Source organism: Protopterus annectens, chromosome 12.part0, assembly GCF_019279795.1.
Source record: "Protopterus annectens isolate FY-2018-M chromosome 12.part0, PAN1.0, whole genome shotgun sequence".
Classification (NCBI taxonomy): domain Eukaryota; kingdom Metazoa; phylum Chordata; order Ceratodontiformes; family Protopteridae; genus Protopterus; species Protopterus annectens.
Window position 1 is genome coordinate 613302975 of NC_056746.1, and position 27776 is coordinate 613330750.

At 35.9% G+C, this 27776-nt stretch overlaps 1 protein-coding gene across 1 annotated transcript in view; it reads left to right on the plus strand.

Moving 5' to 3' along the window:
• The window catches only part of LOC122816198, a 402987-nt gene that overhangs the window by 162113 nt on the left and 213098 nt on the right, over positions 1–27776 (plus strand). Inside the window, exons 7-9 of the mRNA XM_044088949.1 lie at positions 11553–11564; positions 18370–18384; positions 23677–25755. Coding sequence (XP_043944884.1) covers positions 11553–11564; positions 18370–18384; positions 23677–25755 — 2106 coding nt within the window. The remainder of the gene's footprint in view (positions 1–11552; positions 11565–18369; positions 18385–23676; positions 25756–27776) is intronic.

Genomic DNA, 27776 nt, shown 5'->3' on the forward strand with positions numbered 1-27776 from the left:
TAGGGCATTTATAAGCCTAGCCAGAGTGTGTTTGGCTTTCACCACCCATTTTAAATTAATTTTGCTATGCCCTTTTTCGAGGTTAGTATACTGTGCCTCTGTCTAACAGTGACACAGAAGTGATACCCGGGGTATACCTACGATCTCCCATCCACTCATCAAGATTCCTCTTGAAAAGAGTCAATGAGGGACTCTGCATAACCTGGACTGGGATTTTATTCCAGAGTGAAGGGAGCCTCTGGGTTATGAATCTGTCCCTCCAGCATGTCCTATTTATTTCAGTGCTGAGGTTCAAGTCTCTCGAGCGCGTAGCTCGATGGGATTTGGATTTTCTGAGGTGCAGCATGTCCATTAATTCCAGGTTGGATATGGCTTTATATGTCAGGCGCAGATTGCCTCTGAGCAGGCGGTATGCCACTGAGTAGAGCTGGAGTTTCTTTAACCAGGCAGCATATGGCATCTGTTTGAGCCCTTTGATCCTCTTGTTGAGGTACTTTTGGGGTCTTTCCAGTTAATGCAGGTGTCTGGTAAGGAACATCCCAAAAGGATAGTCAGTATGTTGCATCTCAAAAGGTTGAAAACACCTTGCTCGACCTATGTTCCTTCGATTATGTGCTCTTGGCAACTGTAAGTTCGACCATTGCCAGTTTGATTGACTGTAGTAAACTATATATATATATATATATATATATATATATATATATATATATATATATATTACTGTGTAAGCAAAGGGTCTCATCTCTTTTCATCCTCAACCCTTTAGCCTTTGATTTCAGGAAAAAATATCTACTACCTGCTATTTCCTCTTAAAAAACTTTAGTTGCAGTGACAGTTGTTTCTAGGTTTTTTGATACCTTCAGCTGTTTGGCTTTTGATGAGAGAACTTTTGTATATGCCTCTTTCTCTGTATTTTTTTAGATGCTACACATATTTATTTTCCCTACTGTTCGCTGTCTTTTAGTGTAAATAACTTTAGCTCTGGTTGTTAAGGCAACACTTCAAATCCAATATTATACATATTATATCTTAAGCCTTGTTTCATTTACTACTCTTCCTTGTAGCCATATTCAACTCTCTTCAATCTACTTTAGGTTACATTTTTTCCCACAACTCTAAAGCAAACATTATTAGCAGTGGATACAATAATTCTAGCCAACTTGCAAACATAACCAACCAATAAATACCTGTTGCAGTATAACCTTTCTTTGCTCATCACTTCTCCAGTTAGAAGAGATATCATCTGCCATTAAAGAATCCCTATCAGATCTTCAAATCACAAATATTCTCCAGTGACTAAAATACATTTCTTGCAAGATAAATTAACCTCCCAATATAGGATGCCATTTTATTTAAGACCCCTGTTGTTTCTGCAAATTTCAACTTATGTGGGTATTTTTCTGAAAATAAGTTAAGACAGAGCTAGAAGTCTTAGACTGATATGCCATCTGACACCTGTCTATCTTACACATCTGTAGATCGGAAACCATTAATACAATGCTTACTTGGGTCATCATTAATGACCTCCCCATCTGATGTACAACTAAGAACATTTTTGCCAGTGGTTTAATAAAGATGAAAACAATCATGAAACAGACAGAGCATGGAAAGAGTGGGAATCTTGCCAATACAACTCCAACCATCCAGCTTAGCTTCCTAGTTCTCAGGCAGCATTATAAGCCAGTTATTAAAGAGGAATAAAACTCATTTTTATAAAAAGGCAGTTTACTTTGTCATTTAGTCCTAAAATGTTTTTTAAACTTATCAAAGAAATAAACAAAACAGTTTTAAGTGACATAGGAGCTCATCTGTAATCCAAAAAGATGCAATTCAAATTAAAGACATTCATTACTAATAGATTTGCAGTTAATGCAACCAATTCTCACTCACGTCCATCTACAAAACATCATCCTTATCCTTCTCTCAAACCTTATAGAAGGGTTGGAGGTTGGTGTAAGAGTTAAGGTGTTTGCCTCTCAAGCACAAGATGCATGGTTTGATTCTTACCTTTGAGGACAATGGCCCACAAGGCAGCTAACCTAATATTTTCCTATGAACTTTAGCTTCAGGATCTCCTGTATTCTCTCATATTTCTTTGTTTGCTCCTTCCTTCCACTTTAGGGCAATCTCTCACGAGACAGTCTTCAAACAACTACAGAAACTAGAAGATAAAATTAAGACTGACTTTAAAGTCTTAGATCCTTCTTTTCTTTATATGACTGCTTTTACCTTCAAACTTTTCCTCACATTTATGATCTTTCTTTCACCACACGCCCAATCCCTCAGCCTGTTTAAGCATGCTGTTATTGCACTCACCAACATTTTCTTCGCCTACTTTATCACAGGGCTTCAGACACACATCCATTCTCTGTCTCCTAATTAAAATGTTTGAGAAGCTCCTCTATGATCAAGTCCTTGAACACATAAACAAATGTGTCCTCCTTAAGGAATACCAGCATAGTTTAGTTCACAATGCTCTTTCAGCAATTTTTTTTTCCCTCTTACTGATTACATTTGTTCTTCCATGCAATTATCTTTGATTTTAACCTTACTTTTGAGTGTTTAACATAACATACCTATCTATTAACTGCAAACCATAGGTTCAACCCTCTTTTCACTTACTTGGTTTTCGGACTTCCTTACACCAAAAAACTTCAATATAATAGGCTCAATCACATTCAAGAATCTGAATCTCTGGTGAGCATCAAGAAAATGTTTTTGGTCCCATTGCTCTGCTTTACCAAAATGAGTTTGTAGTTGCCCCACATTACACTTACTTTTCATAATGAATATTCAGTAGTTACTTAGCACAACTAGTTGTTTCAGCCATAGTAAAGTCCAGTATCTTTCTCATAAAACTGAATATAGCACTCTTTGTATTCAAACAAATTGTCTTAATTCCTGTACTAAAATGGAGGATCAGCCTACAGAAGGGCAGAGTTGTTGTGGTTGCTCCAGTCATGTAGTGAATTGGGCATAAGGCTCTTCTCCTGCTTAGGGATGGGTCAGGCTATCAGCTTTGCTAAGAGTTTCCCTATTGGGCCCCACAGTTTGATGGGTGGGAGAACTCTCTGGTCCTTGATCATGAGAACCACAAAGCAGGAATGAATAATTCAGTTGGATGAAGTTAAAGGGGAATTGGGGCATTCAAATGGATGAAGTGGACAGAGAGAAAAACAGTGATCTGATTCTGAGACAACAAAAAAGCAAAGAAAAATAATTGATGATATACAAAATGATAATGGGACTTGAAAAAATGTATCCCCTTATTATATTTTATCAGCTGCAGGTCACACACTGACCATGATAAGTGCAGGTCAGAGAAAAGCATTCAGTAGCCTTGACTTAAACTATTATGTAGTGACATCCAGTAATGATTGGACAGCATCCTCATCATCACGATTCTTAGTGACAAGGTACTGCCGGGCAGTTACATGCATGTGATTCTGTTTTTATGTGACCTTGAAAAAAGTGTTTTCTAAAGATAAGTGCACACCAGTTACAAAAAATGTAAGGTAAAGTGGCTAGAAATACATTACATGATTAATTGCAGTTTATTTATTTTTTATTTGTTATTTCATTTTATTGACAATCAATTTAGATTCAAACAGCTTCATTAATGCTGGCAACAGCAATTTCCAGATAAGGGCTAAACGTTTTACAAAACTGTCAGCACAGGTATAATAAAGAACAAGTTATAGTTCCTTACAGTTTCCACTGGCACCCTTTTGTTAAATATTAAAGTTAAGGAAACTAGTGGATGCTATTCTCTTAATAAGTATTCTTTTCTACAAGTCAACTGCATTAAACACTAGAACAATGTCTCTGAATATTCAAATATGCAAGCACAAAAACTTTAAATACAACGACTCAAGAAGTAGAAAAGGTTGTCACCAAGCTGAGGGAACCTATAACAAAGAAGATAACAAAAGATCCTGTAGAGACAAAGACATTTGTTAATAATCCTTGGACAAAAGTTTTAGCACTTATCGAGACTTTAGAAATTGACCACAACTCTTTCTGAACTGATACTTATACTAAAGAACTTGTGTATTTTAACTGTGACCTACAGTTTTGCTTCAGGCCTATGTATATATTGTAAATAGTTTTTACCTTGTTTGTTAATAATCTGTCTTATAATGAGAATACTGTTTGTCATTTGTTGTCTTTTACTTTTCATGGAAAACTTAATAAAATATTTTGAAAAAAAAAAGATCCTGTAGAGGTACTAGAAGTATTTTGGAAATTTTATGAAAGCCTATATAAAGCAGAGAAATACAGAGATCAAGAAAATGTACAGATGGAAACATTTATGGAATAATTAAATATTCCAAGGTTAGAGGTAGATGAGGCTCAGTTACTAACAGCTAGAATAGATGGTATCCCTGTAGAAGTTTGGAACCTAGAAGGGAAAAATTGATAATGATCTGGAAGGTTTTAACAGTATTTTAAGAGAAGGAGAAACATCAACATCCTGGAAGAAAGCTGTGGTGGCTATTAATACCTAAAAAGGGTAAAGTCCCATCATATCCAGCTTCATACAGGCCTATTTCAGTCCTAAAGAGGGTAAAGTTCCATCACATCCAGCTTAATACAGGCCAGTTTCAATCTTACATCATGATTATAAAGTTTATGTCTATAATGGCTAAAAAAATGGCAAAGGTGATACCAGAATTGACAGATATGGATCAACATGGTTTTGTGGAGGAGACCCAAATATTTGACAACATTAACAGAATATTGATGATCCAGAGAAGTTAAATGTAAGAAAATACCACTGTTGTTGGTGGGTCTTGATACAGAGAAGTCATTTGTCAGAATAAGCTGGGAGTTTATGATCAGGGCAATGGAAGCATCTGCATTCCCTGATAAAATTATAAGTTTAATTAGGAGAACATATGAGGGATCGGAGATGACAATTAAAGTGGGTGGGTGCCTCTCAGATAATTTCCATTTGAGCAGAGGAACCAGGCAGGGGTGTCTTTTTTCCCTTTGTTATTTGCACTATATTTAGAACTACTAGCAATGCAAATAAGAGACTCAGAAATTCAAGGATATAGTTGGTATGATAATCAAGAAAAGCTGGTTCTATTTGCAGATGATATTATTTTATACCTGCTAAAACAAAAAAGGCCATTTCAATGTTGTAGAACATTTTGAGGCAGTTTCAAATCTTTTCAGGATGGAAAACAAAGGCAATAGCTATAAATTATATGCCCACACATGAAATGGTTTAGCAACATCCATACTTATGGGGATGTGATAAAATTAAGTACTTAGGAGTATTAAAAGCACTCTAGTGTGGCAGCTAAGGATATGTGGGAAGGGACTAAATAAAAGATAATACAAAAACTGAGACACTGGAAGCTCTGTTATATGGATATAGATAGCAAGATGCAATCAGTTAAAAGGCTTTAAGTCCCTTTAGTTTTATACACTGGTCAGACATATTTTTATCAACCAGAGGAGAAGTTGTGTACAACAATCAATAAAAAGATGAAGGATTTTATCTGGGAGGGGAAGATGACAAGAGTCAAGTGGGATAAGGTGAGTCTTCCAATTAAACAAGGCAGTTTGGGAATTCTAAATTTGAAGTTGTACTTCAAAACTACACAGTTAAGGATCCTGCACATAATCCAAGCAAAAACCTATAATTCAAAGTGAAATGGATGAATATGAAACTTGGGGGGGGGGGCTCAAGAAACAATAAGAGACTGGGATTTTGGATGGCAATCCTTAAGGAGAATAACAATAACCATACAAAATATTATATTAATAAAAAAGCAGAAATTATTCTAAGAAATAAGCCAACAATGGAGTGAAGAAAGGCAAGTCCGCTGATAGGGATGACTGCAAATAGGGATACAGACAATAGGCAAGAGGAGGCTGGAAGTTATTGGAGAAAACTGGCAAAATAACCAAGGTATTGGGAGCAAAGAATTAGAGAGGGAAAGGTAATAGAATGGTAATAGGGCAAGAATTCATTTGGACTGCAGACTAGATATTTCCTTCCCTATCAAAGATTGATATCAGAGTATAGGCAAAGAAAAAGAAATAGCACTGGCAGAGTTTTTAGTAGAACCTAGAAAGGAAGCTGCTAATAATTACAGAATAATTAGTAGAATATGCAAAATATTGCATGACAACTATAAGAATCAATTAGAGGAGTTTAGAAAAGATTGGGAAGAGAGACTGGATAATCAATTCACAAACAAACACTAGGGGAATATATGTATGTCTCCCAAATGCGCAGCAAATTCTGGAAGATTTAGGATCTTTGCTTGGAAGTGTTTACATAGTTATTTTTATACTCCAAGTAGACTCCAAAGAATTTTTCCTCAGGTAGACAACAAATGCTGGAGGTATGATGGGGAAACAAGAGGTAATTGGGAACATATTTTCTAGAAGTGTAATGAGTTGGCAAACTGTAAAGATTCCCTGCAGACTGCTCTGTCAGAGATACTGGGCGAACAGATTGGTGTAACTTCTTCTTCTTCTTTTAGCCTTTCCCAGTTAGGGGTTGCCACAGTGGATCACCTGTCTGCTCATGATTGGCAGTGGAGTTTTACGGTGTCAAGTTGCCAGCCCGGCGGTCAACCTTCAACAAAAGGCACACACACACATGCACTCATGCCTAGGGCCAATTTAGAGTGTCCAGTCTGCCTACAGCATGTCTTTGGGATGTGAGAGAAAACCAGAGCATCAGGAGGAAACCCACTTGACCACAGGGAGGACATGCAGACTCCACAAAGAAGGCACACCAGCCGAGAAATTGAACCAGAAAACCTCCTGCTGTGAGGTGGCAATGCTAACCGCTGCACCACCGTGGTCGCCCCCAAATTGGTGTAACTAAGGAAATTATTTTTTGAGCTATGATACAGAATCGGAATTGTCAAGACATAGTAAGGCCTTGCTGAGTCTAATTATGGCAGCTGCCAACAAAGCAGTTACTAGAAAATGGAAATCAAAGTCTAATTCAACTGTACTAGAAGTAGTGAATTTAGTAACAAAGATAAAACAACTGGAAATGGGATCTTTAGAAAAGGGTAGGAGGTAATTACAGAGAAAAAAAGCGGGAATTGTTGAAGCAATGCATGCAGAGGAGGAACAAAGTTTAAAAGAAGGCAGGATTTGAATGAACTATATAATGTTGAAATTCCATTGGCTGGTTAGATTACTGTGTATGTGCTGTACAATGTTTGCAGATAAAATTATGTCAGTATGGATTGCTTTCATTTATCTAAGTGTATGATTGCCTATGTCATATGTGATAATTTAATAAAAATATTTCTTGTTTAAAAAAGAATATTCAAATATGCAAAATAAAACTGAGTTATGGTATACTGATTTATTTCTTTTTTCACTTACTGTAATTACAATATTGTAGCAACCAACATCACAGCTGAGGAGATTTTGTCTGAATCCTGGGGAAAAATGTTCATAATCACCCACCCATCACCTGGAACCTGGTCTTTTTCTGTTAATGCTTGGGGCCCACATTCAATCACAGTCTCTGGCTTCAAAGGTAAGGCTGTTATTTTTATTAAATATGAATAAATATGCTTATCTGTTTAATAATGGAGGCATACAGCACCTGCCAAAACATGCTATATATGCTGTCTTATAATGAAATTAAATGAGTTTGATTTCTTTTGATCTTCATTTCTTTTTAATATTCAAATACTACCCTTTGTTGGAAGGACTTCTGGGTATTTATCCAGGTACTAAATATTTGCACTGCTATTATATCACTCCAACTAACTTTAGAAAACTTTCAGATTTTGATATGCAGAAATGTAATATTAAGTTCTGCATCTGTTCTCACTCTATAGCTTAGAAGGTTCCATATGGCCAACCCAAATATAACTCAGAGTGCAGAACCTTATCATTGCACAATGATTGCCAACAATTGTTTGAGGCACATTAAATTAATTTCACGCCTGTCCCCATAGTCCCAACGTTTATGACTACAAGTCCCAGAACAAATGAAAGAAAGAAAAATGTTCACCTTCACATGCCCCCAGTGTGGGTGGCTTCAAACCCCCCCCCCCCACCAGTTAAATATAATATCCCTGAGATTACCATACCTCAGAAATAAGGGAATAATCTGAGACAAAATGATCTTGGATTTATTATATGAAAGTTCACATTTTCACATATTCAGTACCACTATTTTGAGATTCACACCAAACAGTATTGCAATTATAAACAGTTACCTAAAGTGACAGTATCTCATGGCAGCAAATATCAAATATGAGACAGCAGAGGGCATTGAGGAGAAAACATGAGTTTTAAGATCTTACTGAATTTCTCTTCCTCCACATAACTAGAGACAGAAATCGCCTATGCAACTAGTCGCTAACATTCCTTAATGAGGTAATTCCTCTGACTCTGTAAATCCTACTGTCAGATCTCCATGGTAACCCAATGTCATGTATTTGGCCTGCTACCCTCAGTCTTTTAGTTAAACACTCTATCTGAACATTTTAGTTTTAATGCATTTGAACTCACTGAAAATGGGATAAATGCATAATGTCTGCTATAATACAAAGCACCAGCAGTTAATAACCTAACTGTAAATGTATATATGGCAAAAGCCTAATATTGATGGATGGTTTTGAGACAGTCACTGAATGTAAAAATATTGTCTGTGCTGGGGAAATCTCATTTCCTTGAAGTAAAATGAGCTCAGAATTTATTATATTTAATGAACTGGCTCAGCAGGCTTTACTCCCTCATAATGAGTGTGGAGCCTTTGTTCTGTATAGAAAAACAGGATTCAAAGTCCATTGTTAACATTTAGGTCCTGAAAGCATATGGAATTCATTGTCCTGAAATTTGCAGTTGTGACGTGGTTCTGAAAGAAGATACTAGACAGGACTGCACCAACTACCATTTGGCTACCACCATCACTTTTTGGTTCAGCTGTCATTAAATGGTCAAAACATCACTGTCAACGTCAAAATATTGAAATTGCCAGCATCAGTATATCACTACTAAAATGCAGAGAAACAGTCTTAGTATAGTCAAGATTTTACTTAAAAAAACTTTTTTGCAGGGAGGTAAGTCCCCTGCACCCATCATGTGGGGGCTGTGCCTCTCTCATTCCCGCTAACTATATATATATATATATATATATATATATATATATATATATATATATATATATATATATATATATATATGTGTGTGTGTGTGTGTGTGTGTGTGTGTATATACTACCTCCAAGAGTGCACAAACACAGGGTAAGGACATATTCCTCAGGAATTGTACAGTCTTGCACATCATATGCAGTTGACTAAACAGCTGTCAACCAACCACACACACACACACACACACACACACACACACACACACACACACACACACACACACACACACACTGATTATATAATCTTAGCAAACTACATAAACCAAACTGAACCTATATCCCCATATATTTTCATGGAAAACAAGCCCTTTAAGCTGCAACGTCAAGGAGGAATGCTCTATACCCCTTTGCTTTTGCACTTTTTTCATGTCTCCAGTATGGAACTTCACCTTCCTCCTCCTCTAGATCTAATTTTAAAGTAGTACTAGGGTAGGGTCTATCTTACCTTCTCAAATGAATAATACTGACTTTATCAAAAGGCTGAAGTTCGCAATCCTGAAATGCATATTCCCAGTAACATAATATAGAAAAACAAATGCTGAATACTTCAAGGTCTAAAAATCATGAATTCTGAATATCCCCATGAGTGTAAACCCAGGAACAAGTGCTAACATCAGTCCTAGCATATCTACTATTAGACTGGTCGATCATGGATAAAATTGACCTGTGGCCAGTCCATATTGTTCAACATTGCATAAGGTCAACAGGTTGTGAAAGACAGAATAATCACAGAGGAGGGAATATGTCATTCTCCAGAGATTATGCAATCCTGGAGTTATGCCATGTACATGAGTGGTAAAGGAGTGCTTGTCCATCTGAAAACACACTGTTTGATGCATTACATGTTCTGAGAAGTAACTTTTGGAGCATGTGCAAGAATATGTTGACCTTGCATGATCTAACATTACTTTGTCAACATTAAGTATGTCATTGTAACACAGAATCAACCTTAACCACTATATATATATATATATATATATATATATATATATATATATATATATATATGGTTCCCTATCAGAAGCCTGAAATACTATAAGCTTGAAAATCAAAATCCTGAAACCAAAAGCCTGAAAATTCAAAATCCCGAAAACCCAAAATCCTGAAACTCAAAATCCTGAAAACACAAAATGGACATACTGACGTCATTATGGCTTTGCTATTGTTAGCCCTGTGGTGTTAGGTCATGCGTTGGGTTCAGGTGAGTGTCTGATTGGTTTTATGTTAGGGTTAGGGGCGGTTTAAGTGAGTTAGGGTTAGGGGCAGGTTAGGCATGTATGCAATAGTGACAAATATTGGGGTTAGGCTTAAGTGAGTTAGGGTTAGGTGGGTCAGGCGATATTGACGGACCTTAGGGTTAGGGTTAGGATCAGGGTCAGTTGGTAGATATTAGTGTCTTTATAGTGACATACTAGCATTATTTGTGTTTTCAGGATTTTGAGTTTCAGGATTTTGGGTTTTCGGGATTTTGAATTTTCAGGCTTTTGGTTTCAGGATTTTGATTTTCAAGCTTATAGTGTTTCAGGCTTCTGATAGGGAACTATATATATATATATATATATATATATATATATATATATATATATATATATATATATATACTAACAACAAAATTTGTAAAACCACACAGAAAAAGGAAGGAAACTTCAAGTGTACCTCACCTTGCTGAAACTTTATGAAATGAGTCACAAGCAAAAATGATTTCCATTCTATTCCTAAACTCACTCATAGTAGGATAGGCTCTAATTTTCTTTTAGCTCTTAGTTACAACAAAGCTTGTCCCTAGTCAGCGTTGAGAAAAAAGATGCAATGGAGCCTAGCAACAAAGGTTTTTGAAATTAAATTGCTGAATTTCGGCATGTGTTTAAAAATGATTCTTTCATTTGTGAAATATAATGAAACAAAATCCTTATGTTCTCCTTGGCATTTATTTAAATATCACTTTTGCTTGTGGACTTTATCACAACACGAACCATGATGATGTAACTGAAACTAAAGCATCAATGCAACAGTGCATTCAAATGAATGTGTGAAGAGGCCATATGGATTTTTTCCGATTTTCCTTTTTTTTTGTAGAATCTGCTACAGTCCCTTCAAAATGGAGAAGGGAAAGTATTGTTCATATCATAGTAGAAACATGAGTTAATACATTTTTGCTAGGTGTAAATTTTTGTTCTGTACGTTTCCTATTATATTGTTATTTTTGAGAGTAAACAAGGATTATTGTTAACATGCTGCTAGTCTCAAAGTTCCTGTTGTTGATCTATTACTATGAATTACCAAAGAACACATTGTCTAAATAGCAGATACAATGAACAAAATAAATATAATGCAACTTTGTACATGCTTTATTGTTTTTATGTGCATTTTATAATCATGTTCATTTTTCCCTTTTTTACAGCTTTGAACACATGTAAGTAAGTCTTTTTGCAATTAATAAAAAATAAATACATTTTACATGAGATGATATTCTAAGCAGTAAAATGATGTAATGAATTCTCTCCTACATTAGCCGCTACTCTAGGTGTACCACAGGGATCAATCTTTGGAACATTCTTATTTAACATTTTTACTAACAAGTTCTGTTCTTTCATTGACTTAGCCAAAATTATACAATATGCAGCTCCCTCACTCTCTGAACTTCATAAAAAACAACTCTCTTTCACTGCTGTAGAATCCTGGCTTTCCATCTCACAATTAATCCTTAACCCAAATAAAACAAAATTAATGTTATTCTCAAATGATAAACCCTTAAACCAACAGACACCTTTCCAAATCTACTCATCAAATAACACCAAGATTGAACCAGTATCACACACATAACTTCTAGGTATCACAATTAATAACAACTTGAAATTCGATAAACATTTGGAAACTGTCATTATAAATGTTCACATTAAACTAGGCCCCCTCTACAGAGCCAAACCATATCTTATTGATTTCTCCAGACAATCTATTGCCAGGACACATTTACTGTCTCCCCGCCTATATGCCTTTGCCATCTTCTTTAACCTGAAGAAAACTGAACTAACTAAACTAGATGTATATTATAATAAAGTTTTCCGATTTGCTAACAACTTCCCATATAGAGAACACCACTTTATTGTACTACAACTTAAATGGCTAGAATTACCCCATCTCCTTACATTTACCAGGCTTATAATAGCTCACAAGATACTATATCAACCTGAAAAATGTCCAGCTCTACACAACCTACTTAAAACCCATTCCAGCACAAGACAACTCAGATTTTCTGATAAACTCCTTCTACAAATAACTAAGACTAACAGCTTCCGTGGAGATTCTCTATACTCCAATAGCATATCCAGGATTTGGAAAGTGACCCCTCAATGAATACTAGCCACTGCTATCCCCCATATATTTAAAACACTGCTCAAGTCCATCTATCCAAACCATGGCTCTGCTCCTGTCTTAATCCCAGCTGAATAATATTACCATTCATAATTTCTCATAATTCCTACCTGACTAATCTCATAATTAGTTACTATCCTACTAAGCTACCTTTCATCTCTTACTCTTTCTTTCTTCTATAATTGTAATATTTTTTCTATTATATACTAACACAGACTTACAATTATACTATCTAATGATAACATATGTTACTTTCAACTGTTACTACTTAATAAAATATTATCTTTTAACGCATCCTTTGACTACTTTTCATCCAAATGATCTAGCGTTAATTTTATAGAAAATTCTGACTGATACATTATGCAATATTGACAAATCTCCCTACTTTTGTATGGCTCTTATAGTATGTACTAAGTGTGAATGTTTTCTTTGTATGTATAACTTATGTTAACATTTAACCTATGATTGCAATCCTCTATGTTTTCTATATTTTACTTTTATTGTAATTTCAGATATCTATATTATGTACATGCTATGGTTTGAGTGTAACTTGGGGCTTTTCCCCTCGGGCCTCTGCTGAACACACACACACACACACACGCACACACACACACACACACACACACACACACACACACACACACACACACACACACACACACACACACACACACACGTTAGGAATACCTCACCTTGCTGAAAACACAGCTTCATTGTTCCTTGCCTGCTCCTGCAAGGCAGGTAAAATAAAATAAATTCAGAAAGACACAAGAGATATGAATGAGAAAGAGGTTACTGACAAGTGAACAAAAAATGACAGAGAGGGGGTCAAAGAAAAACAGAAATCCATTAATTGGATGAAGCATGAGGGGGCTGCACAGAAATGATGATTACAGAAAGATAAGAGAACTTGAGGAGGCATGTGCTGATAATCTTGGACTCAGCAACCAGAGACATGAGCAGTTATGTTCTAAAAATAATAATGGGCTCAGTAACCAAGGTCACAAGAAGGTATGTGATGATACTTATGGATTCAGCAACCAGAGCCATGCAGAGATATGTGCTAATAATAATGGGCTCAGTAACCAGGGCCAAGAGGAAGTATGTGCTAATAATAATGGGCTGAGTAATCAGGGCCACATGGAGGTATGTGCTAATAATAATGAGCTCAGTAACCAGGGCCAAGAGAAGGTATGTGCTAATAGTAATGGGCTCAGTAACCAGGGCCACATGGAGGTATGTGCTAATAATAATGGGGTCAGTAACCAGGGCCAGGAGGAGATATGTCCTAATAATAATGAGCTCAGTAACCAGGGCCACATGGAAGTATGTGATGATAATAATGGATTCAGCAGCCACAGCCATGAGGAGATATGTGATAATAATAATGGGGTCATTAGGAAAGGCCACAAGGCAATATGTGATAATAATAAGGGGCTCAGTAACCAAGGTCAGAAGGAGGTATATGATGATACTAATGGATTCAGCAACCAGAGCCACAAGGAGATATGTGATAATAATAATGGGCTCATTAGGAAAGGCCACAAGACAATATGTGATAATAATAAGGGGCTCAGTAACCAAGGTCACAAGGAGGTATATGATGATACTAATGGATTCAGCAACCAGAGCCACGAGGAGATATGTGCTAATAATAATGGGCTCAGTAGGAAGGGCCACAAGACAATATGTGATAATAATAAGGGGCTCAGTAACCAAGGTCACAAGGAGGTATATGATGATACTCATGGATTCAGCAACCAGGGCCTCGAGGAAATAAGTGCTAATAATAATGGGCTCATTAACCACGGTCACAAGGAGGCTGTGCCCACAATAATGAGCTTGGTAACTAGGGCCACAAAGAGGTATATGCTAATAATTATGAGCTCAGTAACTAGGGCCATGAAGAAGTATGTGTTGATGACAATCAGTTCAGTACCCAGGGTTGCAGGGCCAACATAGATCCACAACAATAAGCATTAACGTGTTATAGGAAGACATGGAACTCTGGCAACCACTGGCCAGAACTCTACAAGTAGTGCAGAAATCCATCAAGTGGAGACTAGGACAGGTCAGCTAATAGTCTTTTAGGGAAAATATAAATATGACATGGGGAGAGCCAAAGGAATACCGTAAAGAGTCTAAGAAATTAAAGAACTGCCAGCCACATGTAACAAAATGATAAAGACTGTCAGCTGATGGAGGTGCTATTTATGGCCTGGACTAGTACAGAATAAAGAGAAAACGCAGCAACACAACAGCTGATAGGAGGACCTGTACAAAGGTCAGGACATGAGAGAGTAGGTAACTGGGGGTTTGTACAAAGGTTATGTGCCACCAAGAAAGGAAAAGGTTCCATTTGAGTAACCAAGGGAAGGAAAAACTGAAAGAGAAATGATACACCAAGTGTGAGTGTAATTTTTAAGCAGTAGGCATTGGGAAGAAGGAAAGAAAAAAAGATGGAGAAATGCATTGGACTAAAGTATTGTGCAGTGTCAGGAGTATAGGAAAAATGTGAAGGGGCAACTGCAAGCATTGCGGGCAGAAATACAACTAATTGTGACAAATACATTAATGAGCAGAATGAACAATAGGCTATGATCAGTTATACAAGGGAACAGGGAAACTAGAAATGGGCGTGGTCATTTATGCAAGTGAAAGGTTCAAAAAGGCAGTAGAAAAGGAACTGGGGATTATGGTTGAGTCCTTACAATAAAGGTCAATGAAGATGTTAAACTAAAATCAGCATCTCAGTAGAACAGTACTATTTCAACATTTCAAATTACATCACAGTACTGAAAGCCAATCATGTTGGACCATTTACTGAACTGATTGGTTCATCATGGTCCAACATGATTGGCTTTCAGTACTGTGATGTAATTTGAAAACATATAAAAAGCATTAACTTTTTTAGATGGATGTTTTAACTGATGTTGTTTGGCGTTAAAACGGAGTAGTGGATACGTTATTTTTTTTTGATTTTTAGACCCCGGTCTTTGTATTGGAGTGTTTTACAGTGCTTTATAAAGCATTTTTTCTTTTTGATTTCGATTATTTGTGCTTGGTATGGATACTTCTACTCTCTTTCAGTTTTATTTTTATTTGGCTGTTTTATTTTTTATTTTTTATGAGTCCTTACAATAAAGGTCAATGAAGAAAAATGAGAGGCAGGTGTTTGTCTACTATTTATAAACTATCAGGCACTGGGGAGGAGGAAGGTAAGAGATACATTAGTGTGAAACAGAGAGAAAGTGACAAGAATGGACAAGGTAATTCAAATTTGAGACTTAACTATCAGGGGTCAAATGGGATGTTGTAACATCTGCATCAAAAAGAAAAAAAAAACTTTGGTGAAAGTCCTAAAGGAAAGGAAAATAGAATTAATGCTACTGTGATTTTTAGGATCATATCTGTAATCATTACAACTGACAGCTTCGATCACTGAATAATTTGTATTAATTCCAAGCCTGTAGCATCCTGGAATACACTAGGAGAAGGAACTTAGCACCACTGAGAAACAATGGGGCAGATTCATGGAAGCAGTTCTGAAGACCATGTGAAAAAACAAAGAAACAGAAGTGCACCATGGGGAATGAAAATGGATGAACACAGAGGTGAGGGAGCTCATTAGGAATAAAAGGAATTATACATGCTAATATAAAAAGGATGTGGGAATATGTTATGAATTACAATAATGCAAAAAAGAAGCCATAAGAGGCCAAAAAAGACATATAACAAGCCATCAAAAAGAATAGTAACTGGACAGGGGGACATGAGCAAACAAGGAGTGAAGATGAACATCAGGTTAGAAGGGGAAGGGTGAAAAGTGAAGAAAGACTTTGCAGCACAGGATGAGAATGTAGAACTGTATGGTGGTACACAAGAAGAGGCTAACTTACTGTAAGATCAATCTGTAAATGTACTCACTAAGGAAAAGACTGAAAACATCTAAGTAGAAGGAGAAGGAGGTGAGAAAAAAAGCAAGGCACTAATGAATGAAAATGTCAGCAAGTAGGCACAAGAAGTGCTGACAAAACTGAGACTAGAAATGTTGCATCGACTGGATAACATTCTCCAAGAAAATTAAAAAAAACTAGGGAGGGTGCTTTGTGACCCTCAGTCTCTCAGCAGAAAAAGGAATGAAACAAAAGAAGTGGGGTGAGGCTGTTGCAGTGTTTCTTTTTAAAGAAGTATCTGTGATAGACCCAAAAACTAAAGATCAGCGAGTCTGACATCCATTCCAGAGAAAGTACTAGATGGTGTTCTTAGAGGAATACTGTTTAAATAGTGGGGATCAAATCACTGTTTGATGGACATCAACCTGTATTCACAAGGGAAACATGATGACAAATCAACCTATCAGGCTTCTGTGCCTGAACCTTGTTACGGAGGAGGAGACGAGTGGAAGCCAGTACACAGAGCATATACTGATGCTAGGAAGGCATCCCATGTGACCCCTTACCAAAGACAGGCAGGTAAATTGGCAGAGATGAGTTAGGATGAGGACACTTTGAAGGGCTGGATATAAGGATTCATAGTGGTTTCAACTTGAGGACAACAGGTTGCAAATACAGATGAATTGGTGTGTGTGAACCACAACTGTTTAATATCTTTATATAAGGCAAAAGAGTAGGAGTTATTAAATAGGAGCAGAAAACAGACTTTCTGAGATAGAAAATGTAGTCTAAAATGTTTCAGCTAGAGAATAACAAAACTTAATGTAAGGTTATGCTCTTTGAATGATAACCTCAGGGAGAGTTATCCAGTAAAAATGAGAAGGAATAGGTCCTGGTGATCTTAACTGTAGCTAAAATGAACCTTTTTGAGCAATGTGAAAGGGCAGTGCTTAACAATAAGGGAACATGGACATACACAGCAAAGGAAAAGTAGTTCACAAATGGAGATGTAATCCTACAAGTATATAGGGCATTTGTGCAACCACACCTCAAGCACTGTCTAGTTCTGGAAGCCACTGAAAGAAAGGGATGTCTGACTGGTGGAATACATGCAGATGGAGGGGCTTATGGGAAAGAAACAGACAGAACTGAAAAAGGATCAAAAAGGAAGATACATTAAGAAGGTAGAAGACCAAACAAATACACTTTAAAGGAATAGAAAGACAGAGGAGATACACTGTGCATACAGATTGAACATAAATAAGAGAAGAGCTACATAAGACAGAAGGCACATAACTGGCAGCTGGTGAAGGGATTCAAGTTAGACCCAAACAAGTATTTCTTCTCACAGAGTGTTAAGATCTTGGAATGGTTTGTTGGAAGAGATGGTTGAACACAAGAGAAAAGATGGATTCAAGATGGTGGACAGGGAAGGGCTGGACATCTGTGTACTCAGTTTGGACAAAATAAGTTGATCAAGGTGTTGTATTGTATATAGGTTTCACATGTTTTATGTAGACACACACACACACACACACACACACACACACACACACACACACACACACACACACACACACACACAGCTAGATGGACAGCTAGAAACAGACAAATAGGTATATGCTGGTGTCATATGTGGGAGTTCAAATTCAGGAAATGGTTTTGTATTTATACCTGAAACAGAATACATAGCTAGAGGTAACATATGTCAAATACAAGTCGAGTTATGCTGTCTTTACCTGCGACATATGCTGTGTGTTAGCACTGTGGATGCATTCCTTGCTTTTTAACTACTGTCAAAGCAAAACATGAAAAAGTAGTTCTGTGGTTGCTCTGTGTTACTTTTTCTTCATGAGAATAATGTTTCTATCCAATATACAAATTAAATGTGAATTAAAATAGTTTACTCCTTTCTGCATTTCTAATTACCATTTTGTCTTCTTTTTACAGCTTCCAATATAACATGTAAGTAAAATAACTGCATTTTTGGATGATGGCGTTAGTATAGTTAAACATGGGAACTCAATGATTTATCTGTTTTTTAAAGCTAGTGAGTCATATAATGCAGAACATTAGTCTGGCTGAGTGATTGCATGGAGCCACAAAATAGGCAAATGTAGATAGAAGGAATATTACCATGGACATAATTGTGAATTGTACAAACTGAATTAGAAAACACAAGATTTTGACAGACACTACATTTCACTCACATTGAAATAACTTACTGTCCAAGACCTTCCTCACATTTTCATATGATGTGACTTTAAATTAAGGGAGTACATGCAGAGATATGCAAGCACGGATGTGTTGCAAGCTTTCTTGTCTGAAAAATGGTAATGTGTATGTAATGTTTTTGTGCTCCATATACGCTGCATCTGACAAGTCAGATATAAATGATACAGTACAAGAAAAGAATGCTGGGACCAGTACAGGCTGAGTACGCTAGAGACATGATTAGCATTCCACTATGAAAAGAGAATGAAGGGAACAGAACTGGACCAGCACTTTAGAAGTAAGGTTATGTTAGGAGTGGTATGCCTGTACCTAGGAAACTGGATTCTCTTGCAGATACGATATTTAAATTTGGTAAATAAATCTCATGTTTACAGTATTAGGATATTTAGGAATATAATACAGTCTAATATAATGCATATATATATATATATATATATATATATATATATATATATATATATATATATGATATAATATAATAATACATTGTGTCTGCACTTGGGAATGGGATGGTTTTGGCACTTTAACAGAAAGATACATTTCAAGAAGAAGTACTGGGAATGTACCTGATGTCCAAATATAATTTCATTTATGTGTTTTGTCACCTCTGTATATCTTATCCACCATTTGCTTCTCTTATGACTTCAAAAATAACAGTGACTTTATGCCTTGACATTTAGGAAATAAGTCTAAACTATAAATCAATTTGCTCATCTTGTTCTCTGCTAAAGCTTTGGTGTGATTGACTGTCCCCAAACAGCATTGAATCAGTTGGATAAGACAACAAGAAAAATGATTCATGCTTTTCAAATGATATATAAAAGCCAATGTAAAACCATTGCATGCTAAGATTATATATTGTATTCTCTGTAGAACGTATGGGCCTCCTTGAAATTGACTACATGCATAGGTATACGGGTCTCTATCAGATTATCAAAAGCTGATAAGAGAAAGCACTCTTTGATTGAACCCTAAACATAGAACAACCAAAATAGCGAAGACACGGAACAGCAATTTTTTTTCCCAGGGAAAAAAATCGCTGGGCCTTTTTTGGGAGTTTGCCATTTCCTCCACTGTGGTATGATCTCAGAGTTGGTATATTTAAGTAGGGTGTGTGTGTGGGGCAAAGCCCCCCACTTTATGTTGTGTTTTGATTTGTATTTTTTTTTTCGGAACAGAGATTTCTTTTTCCCAGGGAAACAAATATGCTTTTCTGTTTCTTCGCTATTTTGGTTGTTCGACGTTTAGGGTTCAGTCAAAGAGTGTTCGCTCTTATCACCTTTCGATAAGCTGATATGGACCCTAGGTATACAGTCATGGGACTGCATGCATATCTGCTGACTTCATCAGATCCTAGTATAGTGATGATTCTTAAACATAAATAGGAGTCTAAGATGAGATTCTGGCTCACTTTAGCAGAAGCATTTTAGAGAGGAGTGGAAGTAGAAAACAAAAGGAAATACACATGAATCAGATAGTAACTGAAAGTGCCAAAAATAATATACTAAAAGGACTAGAAGAAAAGGAAAGAAAATTGAAAAATCTACAAGTATAGTGACAAATATAAAAATTACAACAGTCTGATCAGGCAGAACTAATTCACCATAGAATTTGTGTGCTTTTGTCTAAATAAAAAAGACTTTATCAGAATAATAAAGCAAACATTTGCAGAATCCACACCAATTTACATGATTAAAACCACCAATAAAGATTATTTCACTGCATTGTGTTTCTCTTTCAAAATACAATTGAGGGACATACAAGCATTTAACCCTGTTGGTCTAACAGCAGCACATTCCAGTTGCCAAAATAATTTCTTTTAGTAAATTATTTTGTGAATCAGTCCCTCCCCCATTGTGTTGAACTTTCTCTAACACAAAAAAGAAACTTATTAAAGTTCTGACAACCAAGACTATGTTTTGCCAGAACATTGTTGTTATTTTTTTTTCTTATAACATATATGTGTTGGGATATGCTCTCCCAAGCCTTTTCTCAGTCCTACATGGTTAAGATGAACATGAGGTACATGTTGCAAGATACACCACACCAATACTGGTCTGTAACATATTATCGAAACCTCAATCCATCAAACACTTCATTGACCCGTTTTCATCGAAACCTGAGTTCATAGAAGAATTGTTCCAGCAAACATTTTCCCACGGTAACTAACCATTGGGCCATCATCAGAAATTTGTCCTTTTCCCCATTGTAGTGCGATCTCAAAGCTGACATATTTAGTTAGGGGGATGTGAAGAATGTACCCTCCCCCCCACACCAGGGTGAGTTTTAAATTTTTCTGTTTTTGATGCAGTTGGCCCACTGGTTACTTACTGTGGGAAAAAGTTTGATGGAAAGATTGTTCAACGAATTCAGGTTTCGATGAAAACAAGTTGATGAAGAGGTGTTCAATGGACTGAGGCTTCGATAATATGATATATATCCCACCAGTACTGTTACAATAAAGAACACAAAAAACGCTGACAAGTAACTGCAACCAAAAGTTCCCAAAAGCTGTAGATCCAATAAAACCTCCGCTCGGACAGTGAGGATAACACCAGAACTTTATTCACAAGTGTGATTAAAACAAATAGCTGAATTCAAGAAAACATGAATAATCCAGAGTCAGGTTAAGCGCTTTCATCCACAATGAAGGCAGATTTCATCAGAACCAATGACTGTAGCGTAATACACTCCTTATAAAGCAATTTAGGCGCCAAAAATAAAATGCAAGACAATACAGTGTTAAATATTAAATACAAATACAAATGCAAATGTCTAATGTGTTAAAAAGTGGCTAACGTATTTTAAATATTTTGAGGGATGCAATTGCTAAAAGTAGGACAATAAATTAAAAGACAATGCATTAATTAGTGCATATTTGATGCATACCTGGGTGCACTGCCTGACAATTGTAAGAGCTATCAAGAAAAAGTGACAGTAATAAAAACAAGTGGAATGTGCAGTGATAAGTAGTAATAGTAATAAATAGTAATAAATATTAATAATAAATATAAATACGTTGATGAATTGCAAGACGTAATGATGTGTAAAGGATGAAAATGCAATATAAATATATGAATATGCAATATAAATATATTTAAATAAATATATTAAAAAGATATATGAAAAGATTTAAAATATTAAAAATGTTTAAAATGTTTAAAAACATTTATGGCATAATTGTAAGCTTAAAATGGAAAATGAGGATATTAAGCTAAGCATCTAATAAAAGAAAAGGTTTGATGCTGATAAAATCATTAAGCCCAGGACTAGTTGTGGCATCACATAGTATTTGCCACTTGCTTTCCAACAAGGCAAGATATGTTTTCCAATTCCCCCCATGAGCAGTATGACTTATATGGTCAATGAATATTGTCTTGCATTTTGTTTTTGGCGCCTAAATTGCTTTATAAGGAGTGTATTACGCTACAGTCATTGGTTCTGATGAAATCTGCCTTCATTGCGGATGAAAGCGCTTAACCTGACTCTGGATTATTCATGTTTTCTTGAATTCAGCTATTTGTTTTAATCACACTTGTGAATAAAGTTCTGGTGTTATCCTCACTGTCCAAGCGGAGGTTTTATTGGATCTACAGCTTTTGGGAACTTTTGGTTGCAGTTACTTGTCAGCGTTTTTTGTGTTCTTGGTTTCCCTCTCCTGATGGCTGATATTTCCGGATCACCGCCCGCTTCATTGGACAAGGAGGAACTTGTCTCTTTAAGGGCTGAGGTTACTTTTCTCCAAGCCGACGTCAGCAAGCTTTTGGATTTAGTCAGTAAACTTTCGACTACTGGCATACACCGGACTGAGTCTTGTCTTTTAGACTCTAAAAGACCGGTCAATTTAACAGCTACTAACATTAATTCAGCTTTTAATGGCAACGCTGGTTCTAACAACAATAGTTTGGATGAGATTCCAAACGCACAACCCCCGAACACTCATATATCAGTTTTAGAAGGGGTTTCACAGCGTCAAGACATGTGGAACACTATCAAAGAAGCAGTATTACAAGACCATAATTTAAACATTTCTTTGGACGCAGACTGCACATTTGATTTCAGTTTATTTCATTTGGACGATGAAACGCACCAACAGGGAGCCAGACCTAAACACCGGGAGGTGGTTAAAACTTACTCCACCATGGCTAAATGCCAGGACTCCCATAAAGGTACTGTTAACAAGAAAGTCATATCTAGTCCACTTGATAAACAGAATTGGCAGAGTAACAAAAGCTATGCAGGGCTTGTTACTAATAAGCGTTTTAAACCTGATGACATTGATAATTTTATTAATTGTGATGTTGTTTTTAAACAAAGTGAAACTCATTATGTGCATAATAAGACTAATTACAACCCAGCAGAGGGTTCTATTAAACAAAAAATATATGCACTGGGAAAGAAAATATCACATGCTAAAAGTATCAAGATAGACAATGCTTACTTACAGCAATGTATTAATCAACAAATTGTACCCAAAGGGTTACGGTTTTTTAAGTTACCCTTGGGCTTAGAATATAGTGACAGTATTATCAAGGATTTTAACAGTATGTTTGATGAATTTGGTTTTTCTTTTATGAAAAGATTAATGAAATATAATGGTGAAAAATGGGACTTATTATTAATGAAATTGAGACATTAAATGAGGACATAGTTCAGGACGTAAATTTTGATAAGTGGTATGATTTATACCACAAACAATTTCAAACAGCTGAACATAAGGCATCAACTACATTTAGTAGAAAGAATAGGAAAATTGATAGAGACCTGGGTTCTTATAGACAACACAGAGCTTATGTATGGCCACACAATAAGAAGACACATGCCCACACACACATGGATGCTGATAGAACGTATAAAGGCCGTATAGATTCCTGGGCAATTGAAGATGATGAAAATTTTCAAGGGGGACGGTTTCATCCCGCTCCCAAACCTTACAAAAGGAGATTTTAAACCCTGATGGAGTTGTGTTACATGATTTGGGACAGTCTTTATCCCATATTAGGAATCCTATTTCATGTTTAGTGGGAACTGACACCTTTAACAAAGTGACACAAGAATTCCATCACGTAGTTACAAGAGAGCCAACTTTTCCGATTATACACACTTCTAAAGGCTTAAATGTTTATAACTACACTGAAGTTGACATCAATGAAGATTTTTGTTCCTTATTCAGCAAAGGGATGAAATTTATTCCAACGGCTCGATTCAACATTATAGATACCATTAAGGAAATTAAATTTTTTTGTCGTAGACTAAATTTGGCCTTACAGTTTAACGACAAGAATAGTGACCAGGATAGACACAACAATACTCATAAATTGAAGAAAAAAAGTGCATTTATTCCCAGTTACCACCCCACGGTTGCTCAATATGAAAAAATTGTAACCAAGGATATGTACTGGTTAAATTATCATATTAAAGCCAAAAAAGATTATGTGCATTTATATAAAGATAATCTTACTTTTAAAGAGAGGGAATGTTTGAACAATATCATTGACAACCGTGACATTAGGATCATGAAGCCAGACAAAGGAGGTGAGATTGTACTGTTTAACACGATTGATTATAATCAAGAAATTTACAACATCCTCCATCATACTGGGAATTATGAGGAAGTGTCCCTCAACCAGGTAAACATTGGTTACAAATGTAGAGACCTAGCTATTGAGGAATATTTATTGGACAATAGGATAACAAATGACACCTACGAATTTATTAGAGAAGAACTTCCTAGGATGGCCACTATCTTCGGGATCCCCAAGATACATAAGAATCTTGAGAAGCCCCCTTTTAGGCCGATTATTTCAGGCTCCAAGTCCAAAACTTTTAATATAGGGGTCACCATTGATGCTTGGACAAAACATATTTATGAAAATGTGAGCCACTTGACTAAGGATTCTTGGAACTTTCTGGGGAACCTGACTCCTTTAATATGGCAAAAGGATTTGACATTCTTAACAGTAGATGTGGTCGACCTTTTTTCTAGCATCCCCGGAGAGATTGGTCTAGAATATTTCTTTAATAGTTTAAGGAAGTTTTCAGCTTTGAGTTGGGACAAAATTAACCTCACAGTGGACATGATGGGATTGGTTTTGGACTATAATTACCTCCAGTTCCAGGGGGAACTGTTCAGACAGAGCAATGGGGTTGCAATGGGGGCCTCTTGCGCCCCAGTGTTTGCCAATCTCGTCATGTTAGAATGGGAATCTCAGTATGTCTTTCCTAGTGAGTATTACAAGTACATGGTATATTACACCAGATACCTTGACGATTTATTCATCCTTTGGAATGGACCTGTTGATTTGATTAGTAGTTTCATAGACTATTTGACTAACACGACAAGTTTCTTGAAATTCACTTATAAGTTTGAGCCTAAAGGCATTTCTTACTTAGACACCTTCGTCAACATCAATGATAAGGAATTTGAGTCCAGGATTTATAGAAAAGATACCTTTTCCAACGATTATTTATTCTATGGTAGTTGTCACCCGCCACACATCTTTAAAAGTGTGTTTAAGGGCCAATGTATACGAGCGGCACGCATGTCATCAAATAAAGACATTATGGAAAATGAACTGAATGTTATATACAACATGTTCATTAATAGAGGATATCCGGAGGCTATGCTTACCCCTATAATCACATATGTCAAGAAGGAATGGTGTCACAAATACCCACCCTTGTTAGGAAAACCATTTATGCAAACTAAAAAAGATGAACACAATAATAGAAATGTTTGTGTACTCATGTTTAGCCCCTACACGGATTTTATTAAAGACATACTTACCAAACATTGGAACCTTATAACTACATCTGATGAGGTTAGTGATATAGCTGACCCACTACCTAAGTTTGTTTTTAAGACTTCTAATAATATTAAAAACATGTTGGAAAGTACCAAAGACAAGATGAAGGGTGGAAAAAGATTTTCATCAACAACAAAGTGTGGTACATGTAATCAATGCAGAAACATTAACAATGCCAAGGTCATAAGGTTAAATAATATTGTTAACACCTACTTACATAGTATGGCAGGGAACTGCAATACTCCTAGAGTAGTTTATGTAGCTACATGTACTTCATGTGACGCATACTACATCGGTAAGACCGAGAGGAAATTCAAAACAAGGATCTACAAACACTTATATAAAATTAAAAAACAGGACCCCAAAAATGCTTTGAGTAAGCATATTTTAGATAGAGGTCCTGAACACTCTTTTCTTTTTAGTATCATTGACCATATAAGTCATACTGCTCATGGGGATAATTGGAAAACATATCTTGCCTTGTTGGAAAGCAAGTGGCAAATACTATGTGATGCCACAACTAGTCCTGGGCTTAATGATTTTATCAGCATCAAACCTTTTCTTTTATTAGATGCTTAGCTTAATATCCTCATTTTCCATTTTAAGCTTACAATTATGCCATAAATGTTTTTAAACATTTTAAACATTTTTAATATTTTAAATCTTTTCATATATCTTTTTAATATATTTATTTAAATATATTTATATTGCATATTCATATATTTATATTGCATTTTCATCCTTTACACATCATTACGTCTTGCAATTCATCAACGTATTTATATTTATTATTACTATTTATTACTATTACTACTTATCACTGCACATTCCACTTGTTTTTATTACTGTCACTTTTTCTTGATAGCTCTTACAATTGTCAGGCAGTGCACCCAGGTATGCATCAAATATGCACTAATTAATGCATTGTCTTTTAATTTATTGTCCTACTTTTAGCAATTGCATCCCTCAAAATATTTAAAATACGTTAGCCACTTTTTAACACATTAGACATTTGCATTTGTATTTGTATTTAATATTTAACACTGTATTGTCTTGCATTTTGTTTTTGGCGCCTAAATTGCTTTATAAGGAGTGTATTACGCTACAGTCATTGGTTCTGATGAAATCTGCCTTCATTGCGGATGAAAGCGCTTAACCTGACTCTGGATTATTCATGTTTTCTTGAATTCAGCTATTTGTTTTAATCACACTTGTGAATAAAGTTCTGGTGTTATCCTCACTGTCCGAGCGGAGGTTTTATTGGATCTACAGCTTTTTGGAACTTTTGGTTACTGTTACAATAAAGACATTTGACTGTAAATAGTTCTATCACCTACTGTAACATATTTATCAACACTAATACACCTACACTGCTTGCAAGTGCCACATTTTGCCATACTAACCTGCAGATTGGAAATTATATGTGGTTTAGCCTTCTCAAAACAGACGTAATTTTTATGCTACCATTGTAATAACAATGTGGTTTAACACTTAGCTTATGGAAAAAAAAACATTTCATTTGCTTTGTACTTTATTGTTATCATTGATATGTAGGAACTTCTGTAAAATAGGGGCAAAACTATTATTCCTTTTAGATAAAATCTCAGCTGTAACATTAGAAATAAGGTCCAGAGGGTATGACCTGTCAATAAATAACTGTTTTAAAATTAATTCATTGTCAAAAAACAAGTCCTCAGATACTAATCGAGACAAACGTATTAATTGTCCTTTGAAAATGTTTTCTTCATCCAAAGGGGGTGGCTGCTCTGAAACTCCAATTAAGAATTAAAAATTGAAATAAAAAAAAACAAAAAATCAAAAACAGAAAAATTAGTGGAATTAAAACTTCATTGATGAGCTCAGTCACAATATTTCAAAAAATCATGAAACCTAGGTACTGTTCCAAACCAACAAGTCTTTATTTGTCACAGACAAGCAATCCTTAGTAACAAAAAAATCATAAATTCTCTTCAATGTTAAACATATCAGATTTTATACACTTAGATCTAGGTGTGGAAAATATATGTATTGTTTAATTTTAAAGCAGCCAGTTTCAGGCCAGGGTTGTAAAAGTGCATTTAAGAACAGCAAGTACCCCCCCCACACACACACACACACACACACACACACACACACACACACACACACACACACACACACACACACACACACACACACACACACACACACACACACACACACGACTACTGATTAGATCAAAGTAAATCCTACTTAAGGAAAACACTACTTATCTATTTACAACCCATATTCCAAAATCAGGTATTAAGAAAAGCATAACATACATATAAAAAGACT